General features: G+C 46.3%; 1 protein-coding gene across 1 annotated transcript; it reads right to left on the minus strand.

Annotated features, from left to right (window-relative positions):
* Positions 1–972: 972 nt before the first annotated feature.
* On the minus strand, positions 973–13,501 carry LOC116636337. The gene is made up of 3 exons (XM_032411075.1): positions 13,310–13,501; positions 8,308–8,422; positions 973–2,673 (listed from the first exon to the last, which is right to left on the minus strand). Exons 1-3 carry the CDS (start codon positions 13,472–13,474, stop codon positions 2,294–2,296), a joined length of 660 nt encoding a protein of 219 aa, XP_032266966.1. The 5' UTR covers positions 13,475–13,501; the 3' UTR covers positions 973–2,293.
* Positions 13,502–18,878: the final 5,377 nt, after the last annotated feature.

The following is an 18,878-nucleotide window of genomic DNA, read 5'->3' on the forward strand; positions in this document are numbered from 1 at the left end:
GAGTCCCAAAAGATGATCAAAAGTTACTCAGATGAAGAAAGGGAGAACTTCATGTACACAGCTGTGGAGTCCAGAGAAATCAGGGCTTCCTCAGGGACCTGCCAGAAGCTCAGTACAGCTGTGGGATGATGTGGCGGAAGGGGCACGAGGTGATGACGGGCAGCAAGCGGGGCAGGTCATGAGCCTTTCAGTCACATTAACAGGTTTTGCACTTTATCCCGGGGACAATGGGCACCAGGTGAAGGATTTTAAGCAAAAGAGATAGAATCAAAGTTGCATTTAGGAGGAAGGATGGGCAAAGGACATGCACGTCTAGAGGCAGGCAGAACACATAAGAGGCTGCAGTGAAAATTCTAGCAAGAGCTGATGGTGATCAGAATTAAGATTTTAGCAGTGAAGATGAGGGGAGAAAATGAGGAGCTATTCAGAAGGCACATGCGACTGGATTTGACAAGAGACTAAATATGGTGGGTGAGAAGAAGGAGGAGTCGAGAATAAGTGCTTTCCTTGGGACAAAGAACATAGGAAGAGGAATGGGTTGGGGAGAGCTGTTGAGTTTCTTTGGACATGTTAAGTGTAGGGGTCCAGTGGGCAGCTGGATATGAAGGTCTGGAGTCCAGGAAAGGGGCAGAGGCTGGAGATCTAAAATAGGAAGTCATCAAAATGGTCACCGACTCCAAAGATATAATAAGGTGTCCGGAGAGAGTGGGCATGATGAGAAGAGTTGCATCCATAATGGCCAGAACGGATCCCACCTTCCCTCTAGAACTTTTTTTTTTTTAAGATTTTATTTATTTATTTGAGAGAGAGAGCATGAGCAGGGGGAAGAGACAGAGGGAGAGGGAGAAGCAGACTCCCTGGTGAGCAGGGAGCCCGATGAGGGACTCGATCCCAAGACCCTGAGATCATGACCCGAGCCGAAGGCAGACGCTTAACCGACTGAGCCCCCCAGGCGCCCCCCCCCTCTAGAACTTGATAATTATTCTGCCCTCCAGCTTGCTGACGCAGGGTCCTGATACCTGGCCTTCTTCTTGCTGATTTCTTTCCCCAAAAGAAAGCATACTCCTCTCTGTGCCCTCATCCATTTGCTGATACCCTTTATGAATGCTCAGCTCTTCCAGGACCACATCCCTACTGGAGACAATCCTTGCATTACTATGGCTGCATGTCCTCCAACACCATCCAATGAGGACCCTGTAGTACCACTCCTTGCCCAGTCTTTCTTTTCTCTTTGGGCCCTGACATAGACCAAACACCCTTGTGGGACCAGCCTCTGAAATCAGGTTAGTTCCTATACCCAAAGTGGGAAGGGCCTTCCCTATTTACCGTTCTCCCCATCTGGCCCAGGGCTGTGGCCTGATGTACTTCACAGTCCGTGGAACAGGCCTGCGGGCCCCCGGAGGGGCCGAGGCTGATGGAGCCTGGGATGGGGATGGTTCCTCTGTCTCCCCAGCCCCATGAAGCAGAGAAAGAGGAAGCACAGCAGGGGCTGACTGAATGGAAGAGTGGAACACCAGAATTGGCTCCCAAGGGAGACTGGCCGTGGAATACCTTAAATTAGAAGTCTTAAAAAATGTGTTAGGGATCCCTGTTGCTCTGGTTGGCTTTGGGTGTGGTTCTTTCCAACAGAGGATGATTGGTGGAGTTTTTCCAGCCCTGTAATTCTACTTGTGATGAGGTAGAATTAAAGCCGAAATGTGAGTTCATAAATTGCCTAGTTGGTGAATAATAGAGTTTAAATCTCCTCAAAAAAAAAAAAAAGTTAAATACAAAATCATATTAAAATTCATAGCCATCTGCCTACAACAATCTCATTTAAAAATTGAGCACAATTAATTTTTAATCCTAGGTCAGCTTTCCCACTCCTACCTGTCTCTCTCCTCACCGCCTCCCCCATCAGACAGTCAGTGTGTGCTCCGAGAACTTGAGACCATTTTAAATATTGACTGGAGCCACACATACCCAGGAAGATGAATCCACACGTACTTCTCCTCTTCCGTCTATTATTACTAGTATGATTGCTCACATATTTCTAAATGCAGTTCTGGTTAAAAATAAATTCTGTAAACTAGGAATGTGGGGTGTGTCTGCCTCCATAAAAATCCCTTTGTTCTCTGTGCAGAATTGAGCAGAGATGCAGAAGTAGAAAGCAGGGCTGTATTTCAGGAAAAGATCCTGGGCCAGCGCTTTGGCATCCGTCTTTCTGTTAGCAGGAGGGGTCACTGAGTCTGGGAGAGCTCGGGATGCTTCAGGGTTTTACAGCAGAGACTGCTTGACTTCCTTCCCCGACTGCTCAGTTTGGATGGGAAGAAATTCCGTAAGAGAGGGTACAGGAATAGACACAAGCGTGGTAGGCTAAAGCCAGGAAGCTGACATGATCAAGCATCCTCCAGGAGCAGGCGGGCCAGGGCTGAATCAGCGGAGTCCGGAAGCTGCTATCGGCTCCTTGAGACGCCAGCGCGCTTCGGGAGAGGAGCTGTTCTGGTGGAGACCCTCTGCTGACTGAGGCCTCTTCTCTGCATGAATTGAAACGTGCACATTTTGAATGAGGTTTGCTCCCCTCCACACTGGAGTCCTCATCTTCTAGGACAGACCCACTCGGCCCCGGGGGCAGGAAGACCAGGGTTCCAGCATCGATCCTTGCAGAGAGGACCCGGAGCAGGGCAATGAATCCTGCGGGTATGGTAGACCATGCTCAGTGAAAGCAGAAACCACAGAGGTCGCCACTGGCTTGACACCGTTCTCAACAAACCCCTGGATTGTGCACAGTCCAAGATTATGAGTTAGGCAACCGAAAGGTCGTGGACCCAAAGGGCAACTAGCAATAGTACAGAGCCAACAAGGAGAAAAGAGAGATGTCAGAGGCAGCTCTCTGTGAACGCTGAATTGTGTTTTTAGTTTTTGGAAGCTATTGAATTTGTGATCGCCTGTGCTGGAGCCAGTATTGGTCCTTAAGACCTTCTGAAGAAACCACTCTTGGCTGTTTAATAATGGATCTCAGCTGTGTGACTGGGGAGACTGCAGTGTCAAGGGTTCATGTATTTGCTCTTACGTGGCCCCTTGCAAGAAGCCACAGAAGGTCAGCTGGAGTTGGGTTCTCTCCTTTTTTTTTTTTTTAATTTTTTTTCTGATGGGCAACAACTTTATTTTTTTTTAAATATTTTTATTTATTTGTCAGAGAGAAGAAGAAGAAGAAGAAGAAGAAGAAGAAGAAGAAGAAGAAGAAGAAAGAGAGAGAGAGGCAGGCAGAGGGAGAAGCAGGCTCCCCACTGAGCAAGGAGCCCAACGTAGGACTCGATCCCAGGACCCTGGGATCATGACCTGAGCTGAAGGCAGATGCTTAACCGACTGAGCCACCCAGGCATCCCTCTCTCTTTCTTTTTAAGTAAACTCTATGCCCAACAAGGAACTCGACTTCACAACTCCGAGATCAGGAGTCACATGCTCTACCGACTGAGCCAGCCAGGCACCCCAGAAGCTAGGTTCTTAAATGGAGATGAAAAGCTGTGATTGAAGAATGACCCATTTGGGGAAAATAAAGCCGATGATGGGAAATGGGCTGCATCTTAGGCTGAGTCTCCTTTTTTAGTGAGTCCTGAGGTAGAGGGCATTTGGGGGCTGAAAACTCAGAATGTCAGCTAAATTTGGCCTCCGCAAAGAGAAATTAGGTCACAAGTGCAATACTTTTGACCAAAGGTACTGCAAAGAAAGAAATTTAAAGTAGTTGCTAGTAAACAAACAAGGCAATTGTTAATACCAGGAAAAACAAAACGTAATAAAGAAAAAATAATAGTACACTACGATGCTCTGCTTTCCTTGCATATGTATAATGATATAAACACCAAACATTAATTTAACCAAAAATTATGATATGCTGATGTAGGGAGGACTAGGAAAGGGATGGTTGAAAAGAACACTAAATCCTCATTTACCAATATAGGAACTGAAAGAAAATAGCCCATGTGGTTTATTTAAAATACGGCAACATGTAAATGCCAGAAAAAAACCAGGAAGACTTAGGGGTGTGAGAGGGAATGAGGAAGGAAACTGCCACAGTTCACTGGACTTTCAGTATTATTTGACTTTTTTTTAATTTTTTTATTTTTATTTTTATTTTTATTTTTTTTAGTATTTTATTTATTTATTTGAGAGAGAGAGAATGAGAGAGAGCGAGTACATGAGAGGGGGGAGGGTCAGAGGGAGAAGCAGACTCCCTGCCGAGCAGGGAGCCCGATGCGGGACTCGATCCAGGGACTCCAGGATCATGACCTGAGCCGAAGGCAGTCGCTTAACCAACTGAGCCACCCAGGCGCCCTTGACTTTTTTTTTTTAAAGATTTTATTTATTTATTTGAGAGCGAGCACGGGGTGGGGAGGTGGGGAGGGGCAGAGGGGAAGCAGAATCCCCGTTGAGCAGGGAACCCAAAGTGGGGCTCAATCCCAGGACCCCAAGATCGTGACCTCAGCCAAAGGCAGATACTTAATCGACTGAGCCACCCAGGCGCCATTATTTGACTTTTTAAATTACATGCATGCATTCGTTAAAACAATTTTTAAGTGGTGTTGCTCCAAAAGGACAAGACAGAACAGAACATCTTTACAGTTAAAAGTGTGTTGAAAAGACAAATTAACTTCAAGCTCTAAATACCCTGGATAACGAGGACAATCAGGAAGCAAGAGGAAGGCCTAAATCTCCCTTAGTTGATTTACACACAGTTTGATAACAGTTAAGTTTAATAAAAAGAGTCCTTAGTTCATACCTAGATCTTGCATAATTTTAAAATTTGTTATTGCTTATGTAGTATTTACAAGAGAATGAATTAAAACTTCCTTTAAAAAGAGGTAGTTTGGGGACATACTGAGCAGAGCATATTCTATATATCTACTTCTTTAATTGTCCACACAGGGAGAGTGCCTCACCAGGGGCCCAAGCATCCATACACATCATCATTATTCATCAAGGACCAGCTATCTGAAGAGCAAGCATACTGGCCAGGAAGAATTAATCATCTTCCATAAGACTTGAGTCTATGATTGCCATAGATTTCATTCATTTCTTCCTTCCTATCTCTCTTTCAGAAATGTACAGTGTAAAGGAACCTGCCAAAACATGTTTTTGGGTGGCAGGTGACACCATTTAAGCAAACTTGCTGCAACCTTGAGTGGATAACCAATGTTGAGTGGACCTTTACCCTTTAACACGGGGTTCTTCAACCTCAGCACTACTAACATTGTGGTCAGATAATTCTTTGTCGTGGGGGTCTGCACTGCACATAGTAGGACGTTTAGCAGTGTCCCTGGCCTCACACATTAGATGTCAATGGCATCCTCCTCCCCAGTGGTGACAACCAAACACTGTCGTTGGTAGCTCATCAAAGATTTAGGCTTAGTCTATATTACTAACTCTGCAGCAAAGAACATCTAAACAGTGATTAAAATTTATTATACCATTCTGCATCTGATAACTGAGACATGTTAAGTGAGAAGTTTCTCCCTAAAGTATAATTAGGCTATGTAAATTACCTAAGTGTTTTTAAATCTGGAATAAAGTTGAAAATGAAAAGAATCTTATCATGACATTCTGAACCACTGGTTAGATCTTTCTCCAGGGAGGAGAATCTTGCTCCCAATATCTTTATAATCTCCCCCTCAACTGAGCTTGCTTCAGCTTTCAAGAAAGCTGGAGTAGAACCCATAAGAGGTTTGAGTGGGCAAAAGGCACTCCAGTAAGGATTCCCTGGCCAGAGTGGGGAGGACTGGGTCTGGGACATAAATAGCTGCTTCATCATCAAAGCCTCCTCCTGCCCAGGAGAAGGCTTTCATGAGAACTCGGGCTCATTGTGTGAAAATTCAGATGACTGAACTATAATTAGCTCGATTAGTCAACATTTTCATTCATAGGATTCTGGCTTTGATGTGCTCCTTTCTCACAGAATCAAAGCTAATAATTCTGGAAACATAATTGGGAACTGAGTGCCAGCTTGAAGCTTGGGGAGCTCCCTCACCTTCTTGGCAAGCCCTGCTTCCAAGATATTGCTTCCTGGTCATGAATGAACCCGGCCCAGGCACCTCCACCTTGCCCTTTGGCTCCTTGCTTCAGAGGACATTTCCTGAGCATCTCCTCTCTGTGAGTCAAGATCGCCAACATTTATGTTCTAAGTGTGCAGTGGTTGACATGAAGCTATGACGACAGTACCTCCAAAGCCCGAGCACTTAATAGATGCATAAACCTTTTTTTGGATATTGCTAAACAAACAGTGGAGCAGATCATTGGTTGGTTGTCTATCCAATAACCATCCCTCCTGCTTCAGGAATAAAAGCTGATTGAAACAACCAATTGCAGTGATTGTCTTCTCGTTCAAGCATAAGTTCATGAGATCATTCTGGTTGATGAGATAGGATAAGTATGCCGGGTGGATTCTCAGCAAGATTTCCTTGCTTAAACAGGCATATATAGGAAGAGACGGTCCTCTCCCACTATTGGATGTGGTTGTGTTTCTAAGTGACATCTAGAATTGTGCCCACCATCTTGAAAGCATGAGGAAGACGACCAGTGGATGAAGCAGACAGGCCAAGGATGCAGGTCAGAGAGATGGAAGAATGCATGGCCTTTATGACATTGTTAAGCTATGGATCAGCCATCCCTGAGGTTGCCTCTGGATTTCCCAAGTAGATGACACATTTTCCTTACTCTTAAGTTCAGTTGGATTTTCTGTGCTTATAGGTGAAAGCATCCTAGTTGATATAAGTGACTTGCCAGATTTTTTTGTATAGGAAGGGGTTTAGGTAAAAGGCTAGCCTAATGGGAACTTTATCGTATCTGCCACTGCTTACTGAGTACCAACCATGCACCTGTGCGGAAACCATATGAACACTGACTCTGATCCTCACAATAACTCCATGAGGTGATTTTTATTATTTGCATTTCAAAGATGGGGAAACTGAGGCTCTGAGACATAGAGAGCACCAGTGACTATGCAGTGTAGCTCACATTCAAACGCACATCTAATATGACTCCATGCTTCTCTCTACATTCTACTTCTTTTTTAAATTTTTAAAAAAGATTTCTTTATTTATTTGAGAGAGAGAGCGAGCGTGCATGAGTAAGGGGACAGGCAGAGGGAGAGACTCGAGCCAACTCCCCTGCTGAGCATGGAGCCCCACACAGGGCTCGATCTCACGACCCTGATATTGTTACCTGAGCCAAAATCAAGTGTTGGACACTCAACCAACTGAGTCACCCAGGCGCCCCTACATTCTATTTCTCATTAGTGTTCCAAAGACACAGCAAGAGATGAGGACGAGTGTGCAGAGGAAGGCTACTTGGCTCAAGGGTATGGGATGGAAGGAACAAAGGAGTGGAAATCCCATCCCCTAAAACTGTCTCCATGGGGAACGAAACCACCATCCTCACCCAAAACACCCCTTACCAGAGACCCTGGATGCCACTTCCAAGCAAGGAGGAATGGGAAACCCTCAGACATTTTGTCACTGGAGCTCCAGACTGGTCCTGCGAACTTGGCCATGACACTTACAATGTATAAAGGCTAAAGACCACCACTGGCTTCTCTCAAGCATTTCTCACTGAGAGAAATCCCGCCTCTCATCCTCATGACGCAGTCTCTGCAGACAATATTAAAAAGAGCTGTTTCCTGTGTTTGCCTCACCCTTGCCCATTCCCTCTTTGCCCTAATGCTTTCCCCACGACGCAAAAACAAGGCACCCAGGACCGATGAAGAATAGCCATGCTAAGCTCCTGGGACTAAGCTCTGGTCCCAAGTCTGCTCTGGGTTTGCTCAAGAGAGGATTCTGGCAAAGACTTGGAAAGTGCTATAGACTGAGTTTTATGTTCTGGAGACCCTACAGGACAGGAGTGGGGAAGGGTGAGGGCTTCTGCACAGAGCCCTATTGCGGGACAGCCTCACCTTATATGACCCTGACCGGGAAAATGAATGAATTCCTTATCCTCCCTGCTTCCATTTTCTTCCCTTGTAAAACAGGAATAATAAGGGCCAGTTGACCATAAAAATGCAGAGATGAATGTCAGCATCTGACTGTTGTGAGCTGCCAGGGCTGTGGGGTGGCACAGACCGGAGCTCATCCCTGTACCATCTCCCAGTGCTTCTCCCTGGCTACCTTCCCCTCTCCAACTCCCATCAGCCTCAGGCTTCCAATGATCAGCAAAGATGGAAGTTTCCTCACATTTCCTGAGGCACTGTGAAGAACTGTTAAATGAGCTCATCTCTCCACACTCTACACCCCAAGAGCTCTCGAGGAGTAGGCTTGCTGGCCTGGCACGCTGACAAACCTGGAGAGGCAGGAGGAGGTCTCGGCCTCCTGGATCCCGCACATCCACGGAAGCTGAGGCAGGAAGCTGTGTCAACCCAGAGCGTTGTCCCAACGGGCCAAATGCGGCTGAGAGGCTGAAAAGGATAAAAAGGTGACCATTAGATGGAGCAACATGGAGCTTATTGGTGACTGAGAAGAGTGGCTTGGGAGAGCAATTTGAGACTGAAATGCTAATGGATCTATGGAGGAGAGAACAGGAGGGAAAAAGTGTTTACAGACAACGCTTGGAAGAAATTTTGCTATGGGACCAGAAAAATGGAAGAAGATGTGAAATCAAAGAAGAGTTTAAGAGCTATTAGAGCATTTTTTTTTTTAAGATTTTATTTATTCATTTGTCAGAGAGAGAGAGAGAACAAGCAGGTGGAGCAGCAGAGGGAGAGGAAGAAGCAGGCTCCCTGCTGAGCAGGGTGCCCGATGTGGGGCTCTATCCCAGGACCCTGGGATCATGACCTGAGCCGCAGGCAGATGCTTAACCGACTGAGCCACCCAGGCGTCCCAAGATATTAGAGCATCTTTGTATGCTGATGAGACTTTTCCTTTCCGGAGGGAGAAACTGACAATGGAGGAGAGAGAAGTGATGTTTACAGAGGGCAGCCTTTAGGAAGGGGAGAAGTGCTTTGGTACTCGGTTCTTCCAGTGTGAGATCTTTCTGGCAACTTCACTTGCTCTGGTCTTCTGATGGACATCTGCTCTGTATGCCCTCAAGTGGCAGCCTAATCAAGGACAGGGCCAAGAGGTACTGGAAGGATTCCATGCCTCCCTTAGCTTTCCATGCTGGTCCTGGGATCCAAGCTGGGGCAGTCTGCTGCACGGTTTGCTTTCTGATTTCCCAGTGCATTGTCCCCAAGGGCTGGGGCAGGTGAATCTGCCCCGTATTTTTCAAAGGTCAAACATGTTCAAAGGCCTGATCTCCCTCAGTAATATAACCCTGAATATGGGCAGGCCATCTGCATTCATTGACTCCTTTACTCTTATCATCCAACCTTACAGATGGGGAAAGTTAGGCATGGAAATATTAAATGAATTGCCAAAGGTCATGCATCTGGTAGGTGGAGGACCTGGGATTTGAACCCAGGCCATCTGGCTCTGGGAGCCCACCTCTTCCACGCCTCCCTCTCCCCCATTCCCCCCGTCCCGCCCTAATCTGTTTCTTCCCTTTAGCCCTTTTCCCAGAAGGCCTAGGATCCTCTCCGCCTCCCCCAAAGAACATCCTGGAGCCCTTGCAATGAGAGGTCATTCTGATTCACCTGTGACCGGTCCTGTACCCATGAGGAATGCTGCCCACACAGGGAGGGAGGATTCGGAGCTGCTGCTTTCCTGCCTTCCTGTTTCTATCAGGCCAGACCTGGGCAGGACACGATGGCACACTCAAATTGGGTAATTTGAAGAAAGTTGAATAGAGGGGCTAGTTACAAAGGTGTGGGCAGGATGTAGGGAAACCACAGAGGTAGGGCAAGAAGCCACAGCTACTCGACCACCCCGAGGCCTGAAGGGGCGAGGGGAGGTGTGGTCACTGAAGCCTGTAGTGTGTGCACTTAGGGCCGCCTGACCAGAGCTGTGATCCTGAGAAAAGGGACGCAGCCGGCCCCAGGGGTGCCCCCATCCAGGCCTCCCTCCCGCGTCTCCCTCTCTCTGTTCTCCCATCCAGGATACCCACTGGCTAAACCCAACCCAAAGCCAAAGGGTGAGTGAGGGAACCCACTGAGCAGGTCTGCAGCACAGACCAGGGTAGGGAAGGATGGAGAGTGGATCTAGAAGGGCAAACAGAAGTATCTAGCATATAACCGACTTCTTATCGAGGGTGGCGGAGAAGAATGCAGGGCTCTCGGGGCGCCTGGGTGGCTCAGATGGTTAAGCGTCTGCCTTCGGCTCAGGTCATGATCCCAGGGTCCTGGGATCGAGCCCCACATCGGGTTCCTGGCTCAGCGAGGAGCCTGCTTCTCCCTCTCCCTCTGCCTCTCTCCCTGCTCATGCTTTCTCTCTCTCTCTCTGTATCTTTGTGTCTCAAATGAATAAATATTAAAAAAAAAGAGAATGCAGGGCTCTGGAGCCAGACGGCCTCACTTCAAGTGCCAATTGCCTCTTACAGGCCAGAGGACCCTGGGCAAGTTACTTAACCTCTCTATGCATCAGTTTTCCCATCTGTAAAGTGGGGATTGTAACCTCAACCTCACAAGTTATAATGAGCATTCATGCTTAGTTGATCTCCCTTAGAGATAACTTAAGTAAAGCACTTAGCATACAGTAGGTACTCAATAAATGCTGATCCCTTTCCTCTCTCACCTCCTTCAGGTATAATGTGTGGGGATGAGGCCCTATACTTTGAATGTGGGAGCATTATACGTAGTCCATAAATATTGCTTGGTTGATGGCTGAAGGGCCATCTGTTCCTTGGAGGCTTCCGAACATCCTTCAAATGACCTGTCCTTGGAGCCTGCAACAGTTACTGTGGCTTAAAAAGTTCTTGCTGGGATTGCTGGTATGGTTCTGTCTCCTTCCATGGGTGGTTGCAAGGTTACTGACGTATCTGCCTTATAATTTATTAATTTGTGTGCTTGTTTTATGCTGTGTCTCTATTTGTCTTCTAACAATTAAAAAGTTCTTTAAAATCATTTTTAAATTTCATATAACCATAAAAAATTTAAAAATTTCATTGTTTGCTTTCTCTCCATTTGCTCTGCCCTGTGATTAGGATGGATCTGAATTATCACCAGGTTCGAGACAAAAAGCATTTATTTTTTTTTTTTTTTTTTTTAAAGATTTATTTATTTATTTATTTATTTGAGAGAGAGAATGAGATAGAGCATGAGAGGGTTAGAGGGAGAAGCAGACTCCCCGCTGAGCGGGGAGCCCGATGTGGGACTCGATCCCGGGACTCCAGGATCATGACCTGAGCCGAAGGCAGTCACTTAACCAACTGAGCCACCCAGGCGCCCGAGACAAAAAGCATTTAAAAAGGCAAGTTTACGGGTGGTAAGTGGCTCTGGGGCCTTTTATTTTTTTCTATTCCTGTATTACCTCCTATTCACAGATGCAGGAAACTGAAGCCGGGTCTCTATGCTTGTCCTATAAGCAAGCAGCTCTAGGGAATGCTCCCTACTGGAGGCAGCTATTAGGGTATGCTCCCCACACATGAACCTTCTTTGGAGAATTCCATGGTTCAAATCCTTGCCCTTCGATGCACCATTTGACCCTGAGCAAGTGTCTCCCTCCTTCCTCTTTCCACCTCCCTCCATCACCTTAGAGCCCCAGAGTGCCTGGGGTGCCGGGCTCCCATTGTCCACCAAGCAGCTCTGCCATTGTTGCCAAGCCCTGTTCCCAACCCACTTTTAAAAAAAAATATTTTATTTATGGGGGCGCCTGAGTGGCTCAAAAATAAATTTGAGAGAGAGAGGGAACACGACTGGGAAGGGGCAGAGGGAGAAGAAGAAGCAGACTCCCCTGCTGAGCAGGGAGACCAACGTGGGGCTCGATCCCAGAATCCTGAGATCATGACCTGAGCCGAAAGCAGATGCTTAATGAATGAACCACCCAGGCGCCCCCCAACTCACCTTTTTTTTTTTTAAGATTTTATTTATTTATTTGACAGAGAGAGCACAAACAGAGGGAGAAGCAGAGGGAAAGGGAGAAGCAGGCTGCCTGTAGAGCAGGGAGCCTGATGTGGGGCTCCATCCCAGGACCCTGGGATCATGACCTGAGCCCAAGGCAGATGCTTAACCGACTGAGCCACCCAGGAGCCCCCCCACCCAACTCACTCTTAAGTAGACACCCAAGTGGAGGTATGCTTTTCCAAACTATTTACCTGACATTCTCCTTTTCTGTTGTAAATCTCTTTCAACCCTTCTTTCAGCATGTGCTTTCCAAAAGGAGCGAAAATTCCCTATGATGATAAACTTATACCACTAAGACTCAAAAGTTCTGCAGTGGCGGGGACCGTGACTTTCCGTGTTTTTATAACCTTATATTGCCTGCCTGAGTAGCTGACACAGATCAGGTGCTCGAGAAATGGTCGTGGCCTCGAACTGAAGAGGATTTTCCTTCCCTTCCTGCCCACGTGAAAACCATCTATCTCTCCAGGCCAGTGCCATCACTCCAGGGGACTGCCCAGGACCCGAGCGAGAGGGACTCTGCCGTCTCTGGGAGGCTTTCTGTAAGCCCAGCAGCTGCAGGAGCGCTAAAAGGATGAGATGGGGGGTGGGCAGAGAGGAACAGGCACTTAAAAAACTTCGAGGCTCATTTATTTTTAACATTATAGATTTTCTCTTGCTTTCCTTGAGCATATGATGTGTCTCCCCTCTTCTTGTAGAGGACTGCATAACTGAGGACTTCTATTTGTTTATTTTGCCTCTTGCACAGTCATGGGCAAACTCTGGCGCCTTGCATCTCCTACCCACCAGAGCTGGCGCAGAAAGAGCAGAAACTCCAGGGCTTCTGACACTTTTACTGGGGCTCAAACGACCCAGGCCTGGAGATGAGAGTGAGCGAGGCCATTTAGCTCCTCTGGGCCTCCTCACCTGTCCTCATCAGTAGCTGGGTATCGTGGGAGTAATAAATAAGTGGTGCTTGTTGTGTTGGCATGAAAAGTTCCAGCCTGTGAAATGTGTGATCTATGAGACACTGAGATCCAGTTCCTGGGCGAGGGCATCTGAGGCAGGCGCCTCTCCGAACCCCTGAGCTTCACGGTGTCTCCCCACAGTGAATCAGGACACAGATTGGCCAAATCAGCTGTTTTCCTTATCCCTCCAAGTTCCAAAGTCCAAATGCTTTCCTGCTGAGTAATTATTTTATACAGGGGAAAGGGAAGTGCAAAAGGCAGACTCCTCCTGCGGGCTCTCGGTTGGCTCTGGAGATGTCACCCAGACAGCACTGTAGTATCTGGCCTCCCCACTCTCCCTAGTTCATGCCACCCTCGTTCAGGCTCCAAAACGAAAGTGACCCCGACACAAGCCCATAGCACATACCAACACGCAGCTTTCCCATCTCCTAAAGATGAAATTCCAAGTGTTTGCGAATAAATACTCCCCGCAGCAAAATTTCATTGTCAAGAAGGACATCGTGCTTGTCCGGACGCCCACAAGAAGGGCCTTTTGCCAAAACGAATGGGAAATCATTGGCCCAATTAACATCCTGTGATCTTAGATCTAAAAATGACCCGGAGCCGGGTAAACAAGGTGACGTAAGCTGCCAGGCGGGGAGCGGCTCTCTACTGCCACCTGGAGGAGAATGTTTGTAATGGCGCGGAGGCTCCGGGCGGCGGGGAGGCGGACCTCCGCCCGCTGTTAGGACCTGGTGACAACAGGCGCGAGCTGGGCAGTCCCGGGGAGGGGAAGGAAAACACGGAGGAGACCAAACAGAGGGCAAGGACGCTCCTCCGCGACCTCAGCTAGAGGAAAACGAGGTCTGGGTGATCCGGGCCTTTGGACATTGTGGAGTTGACCCTTGTTGGCTTCCTCCTTGGGAACATTCCTTTTATAAAAGGACTCGGGCACCACGAACTCTTGCTGGAAAAAAAATCATGGCTTAAAACGAGTGGGGCAGGATCCCCAACGCTGGAGACCCCTGATAAAAACAGTTGGCAGTTTCTGAAAGGAGAAGCAGTAGCATGGCTATGCCAATTTAAACACAGGGCCACCGGATTTTCTGTTTTAGTTTGGGCTTGGCAGTGACTGAAGTGGGGGAGTGAGTGCAGGAGTTAACAGTCCTAATTTACTTTCTTGTCAGGCTAATGTGAGAATGAGGCTGCAGAGCTTTCTGCGTTACGCAACCGGCATGCTGGGAGATGCCCCAGAAATATGCTGGGGGCTCGCAGAAGGTCAACTGAGCGTTATTACTTTTCCCCCTGCAGATGATCCACAAAAGGAAAAGGAGTTGATGTTTAGCTTGATAAAAACGAAAACAAAACAAAACCCACTTTACTTTTGGGTTAGTCAGTTTTTGCTTCGTTGCAAACCACCTCAAAAATCTCAGTGGCTGGGGACAACACGCATTTATTTTTCCTGCTAATGGGTCTGCAGGGCAGCCTTGGTGTGATCTCAGCTGGGCTCACCTGGGCTGGCTGAGCGAGGCTGGACTCCTGGCTGAGGGTCAGATACAGGTTCCGCCTGGTTCTGTTTCCCGACCCAGGATGAAAGGACAAAGGCTACCTGAGGCAAGCTCTTCTGGCAGAGGGCGTTACCTGTTCAAGAGGCCAAGTCAAAGCCAGCAAACACATTTGGAGCCTCTGTGTGTCATGTCCACTAATATTCCATTGGCTAAGGCCAGCCTACCATCAGTGGGGGTGGGGGTGGGGGAGTGGGGTATACTCTGCTGACTCTAGTAGGCTGATCGAGACTGGAATTTAACCAATGGGTTAAATTCGCTACAGACCATCTGCTTCTTGTGGAAGAATTGCAAAGTGAGGATGGCCTAGATAATCCTTATGCAGTATCGGTGGTCCTCAGCGTGAATTCAGTTTTGCCCAATGGACACTTTTTAAAAAAATTTATTATTACTATTATTTTTTCGTAATCTCTATAACCAACAGTGAGGCTCGAACGCACAACCCTGAGATCAAGAGTCCCATGCTCTACTGACTGAGCCAGCCAGGTGCCCTGCCTAATAGACATTTTTCAATTCCTTTTTATTCACATCTATCACTTATGACATGATGTGCTCATAATGGATAAGGGACACAGTGCCCTTGTCTATGGCCTGGTCTACTTTTTCAGGGTATACTTAAAACTCCCTGTGCCAGGACACCTGGGTGGCTCAGTCACTTAAGCATCTGCCTTTGGCTCAGGTCATGATCCTAGGGTCCTGGGATCAAGTCCCGCCTCAGGTTCCCTGCTCAGCCAGGAATCTGCTTCTCCCTCTACCCTTACCCCCTGCTTGTGACCTCTCTTTCATTCTCTCTCTCCCTCAAATAAATAAAATCTTAAACAAAAACAAAAACTCCCGGTGCCAGCAAGTCAGTTTAGCTATGCAGATATCACCTGTGGAATGAAAACGACAGGGAGAGATTCTTTGAGGAGGCAGCGTGGTATGCTGAGAAGAGCACTAGACTTGAGAATCAAGAGACCTGGGTTTCTAGTCCTGATTCTGCCAGGGTTGGAATTTGGAAGGGTCAGCAGGAACCAGCAACCAGGTGCTTTTCAAGTCTTGCTGAGAAGCTTGGACTTTATCCTGTGCACTGGGGCACAATGGGGTCAGCTCAGAGTTTGTTTGTTTGTTTTTTTAAGGCCTTTTTGGCAACAGTGTGGAGGGTGGATTGAAGGAGAAAAATTGGATTGGAGGCGAGGAGATGAGCTAGGCTATCATCCAGGTGAAAGGTAATGAGGGCAGAGACCAGGAAGGAAGCCCTGGAGATGGAAAAAGGGGTGAATAAAGACTCTTTAGAAGCAGAACTGACAGGAAGAACTTTTTTTTTTTTTAAGGTTTTATTTATTTGACAGAGAGAAAGACAGCCAGAGAGGGAACACAAGCAAGGGGAGTGGGAGAGGGAGAAGCAGGCCTCCCACGGAGCAGGGAGCCCGATGTGGGGCTCGATCCCAGGACCCTGGGATCATGACCTGAGCCGAAGGCAGACGCTTAACGACTGAGCCACCCAGGCGCCCCAGAACTGACAGGAAGAACTTAAAGACAATTGATTATGGGGAGAAGGAGAAAGACAAGGGCAAGGGGGAGTCAAAGATGAATCAAGGGTCCAGAGTGCATCACCTAAATAGCGGTAAACGTTGTTTCTCAGAGTCTTTCTTACAGCTGAGTACATGTATGTATGCATGCATGGGTTGGCAGGCATTGTAAAATGTATTACTTTCCAGAACTGGTGCAGAAAAATCACACAAGGGATGCCTGGGTGGCTCAGTTGTTAAGCGTCTGCCTTCGGCTCAGGTCATGATCCCAGGGTCCTGGGATCGAGCCCCACATCAGGCTCCCTGCTCAGCAGGGAATCTGCTTCTCCCTCTCTCTATCCCCCTGCTTGTGTTCCCTCTCTCGCTGTCTCTCTCTCTCTGTTAAAAAAAAAAAAAAAATCACACAAACTTCAGCCATTGGCAAACCTTATTCACCATCTTTGCTGTGTTCAAACACCTGCACCATTAATACTCAGTATTCTTTCTTTCTCTTTCTTTCTTCTTTCTTTCTTTCTTTCTTTTTTCTTTCTTTCTTCTTTCTTTCTTTCTTCTTTCTTTCTTTCTTTCTTTCTTTCTTTCTTTCTTTCTTTCTTTCTTTCTTTCTTTTTCTTTCTTTTTCCTTTTCTTTCTTTCTTTCCTTACTGATTTTATTTTTAAGTAACCTCTACACTCAACGTGGGCTTCAAACTCACAATCCTGAGATCAAGAGTCCCATGCTCCACCTGAGCCAGCCAGGTGCCCCTAGCATTGTTCTTTAAATGAAGTCATTTATTTAACCTAAACACTTACTGCAGGCTTATCCTTAAAAACCATGTATGTGAGATCATGACTTTGTTGGGCCAGTTATGTATGGAGACATAATGGATCAAATACAAGGTCGTTAAAATTTCAAATATGTCTGTATACTACCTAAAAGTATTATTTCCCATGGCCACAGTGTGCAGGCCAGCTTTAGGGACCCCCTGCCCCAGGCAATAGCTAAAACAGCTAGGATTATACAGATCTTGCTTTCTCCACGCTCTTGTTAGTTTCCATTCATATTGTATCAGTGTCCAATCCTGGATGGCAGGTCTGGTCTTTGCATCCATTGTTGGCAAGGCCTTGCCCTGCAGGCAGTGACCTTTAGCAGAGCTGGGCTGGAGGTTGTCATCCAGACAAATGGGGGCTGACCTGGAATGTCTTTTTAACTCAGTGTCTCACAACGTGAGCCTCTGAAAGCCACCGCAAGAGCAGCCAAGCCAAATGAGCTGGGTCCCTCTCACTCTGCAGACAAGAGTGCCAACAGGGCCTTGGGATCTCCCTTTGCTTCTCCCATATTCTCCCTGATGTCCTTCTGGAAGCCACACACACAGAGGTCTGGATGTGGAGGGTGGCAGCTTCATCTTCTTTTGTTCACTTTTGATGCCTAAAGATCTCTAGAGACCGTTTTCAAGGTAAAGTTGAATTAATTCTGCACTAATGGGTTGGCTGCCATGAGGTGTCTCACTGAACTTTTCTGAGACTCAGTTTCCCCTTGTAAAATGGGGGCTTGGGCTGGTGGTCTGGAGAGTGTCTCCCTTTCACATCTTAACCGGGCTCAACAGTTTGGGGACAGTTATGCTTCTTCTTTGAACTCCTTATTCCAGTCTTTGCCCATTTTTTATAGTATTGTTTGTTCCTATATATAAAATTTATTATGGTCATTGTGTTTTATGCATATTTTATCGTATCCCTTTGTCATTATTATTGCACATTTCCCCCCAGTATTATTTCAACCTTGTTTCTGTGAAGTAAGGAGACATTTCAATTTTTGCTGTGGAGACATTTTAGCTTAAAAAAAAAAAAAAAAGCCCAACTGACAGTCTTTTCTTTGAGAATTTCTGCTTGAAAAGAACTTCCTCACTCCAAGATTATAAAAAAATACACACTCAGTTTATCTTCTGGAATTTTAATGGATTCATTTATTTTGTTTAAATTTTTAGACCTTTTAAATGGATTTTATATAAAGAGTGAGATAGAGATTTTATTTTTATTTTCTTTTTCAAATCGGTACCCCATTTATTGAATAATCTATCTTTTGCACACAGATTTGAAAACATGCTCTTTATGAAATTTTTAAAAATCATCTGTTATATACTTCTGGTAGTAAAAGCTATTGTCAATTATACTATGGCGTATTTTAACTGTTGTGCTAATGGACTTATTATTTTTATTTAGATCTTAAACCATAGCAACAATATGTATTTCCAGGCTTACCACATCCACTTTAATGCATTTAAACACTTAACCATAAATGATCACTATAATGACTGTCAATCTATAAAAACTCTCAGAAAGAGCAGTCTTCTCTTTTCCATCATGGTAATTAGTAATGGTAATCATAGCAATTAGTAGAAGTAAGATATGAATTGTCATTGTAAAGAACTCAGTTGCTATGATTTGGGGGAAAGTAGGACTTGGACCTAGGCAGGTTATTCCGGAGACCAGGGTTCCTGTGCAAACTAGGAAGTTAGAGACGTTTTCTTCCCAGGGTGCCCCCTGCCTGCTCCAAGTACCCACCGTTCTCTCCTTCTAGCTACCTCACTCCCTCTCAGAGAATCTACTCTCAGATCTTCATTCACACTGAGGTGTTGATGACTGGTTACTATCCAACACAGCTATTCTCATTAAAGTGCGAGGTATGTGGAAATTAACTTGTTACTAATAATAGAATGCTGAAGTTTGAAATACTTTACTTTTTAATCAATCTGAGTTGACTCAATGTTTCCCCTGAAATGAATTCCCCTGAACTTACTTGCATACTTCTTTTGTGAGAGAGAAAAAAGGTGTGCTGGTCATTGTCTGTAACCTCTTTCTCACAGTCCATTGGGATACAACAATGTTCTGTTCATAGACAAGGCCACTTCCAACTGCCACTGAGTTGAGCTTATGTGGTTGCTTT

The sequence above is a fragment of the Phoca vitulina genome, unplaced genomic scaffold (assembly GCF_004348235.1).
Source record: "Phoca vitulina isolate PV1807 unplaced genomic scaffold, GSC_HSeal_1.0 scaffold12, whole genome shotgun sequence".
Classification (NCBI taxonomy): domain Eukaryota; kingdom Metazoa; phylum Chordata; class Mammalia; order Carnivora; family Phocidae; genus Phoca; species Phoca vitulina.

What these genes read in the sequence shown, in the direction of transcription:
- LOC116636337 (XM_032411075.1), bottom strand. Translation starts at nt 13,474, where the DNA reads ATGTTAATTGGGCCAATGATTTCCCATTCGTTTTGGCAAAAGGCCCTT. An exon ending in GATGGGAAAGCTGCGTGTTG is followed by an intron (nt 8,423 to 13,309) that starts GTATGTGCTATG and finishes TATCCTTTTCAG; the next exon opens with CCTCTCAGCCGCATTTGGCC. An exon ending in ACCTCCTCCTGCCTCTCCAG is followed by an intron (nt 2,674 to 8,307) that starts GTTTGTCAGCGT and finishes CCATACCCGCAG; the next exon opens with GATTCATTGCCCTGCTCCGG.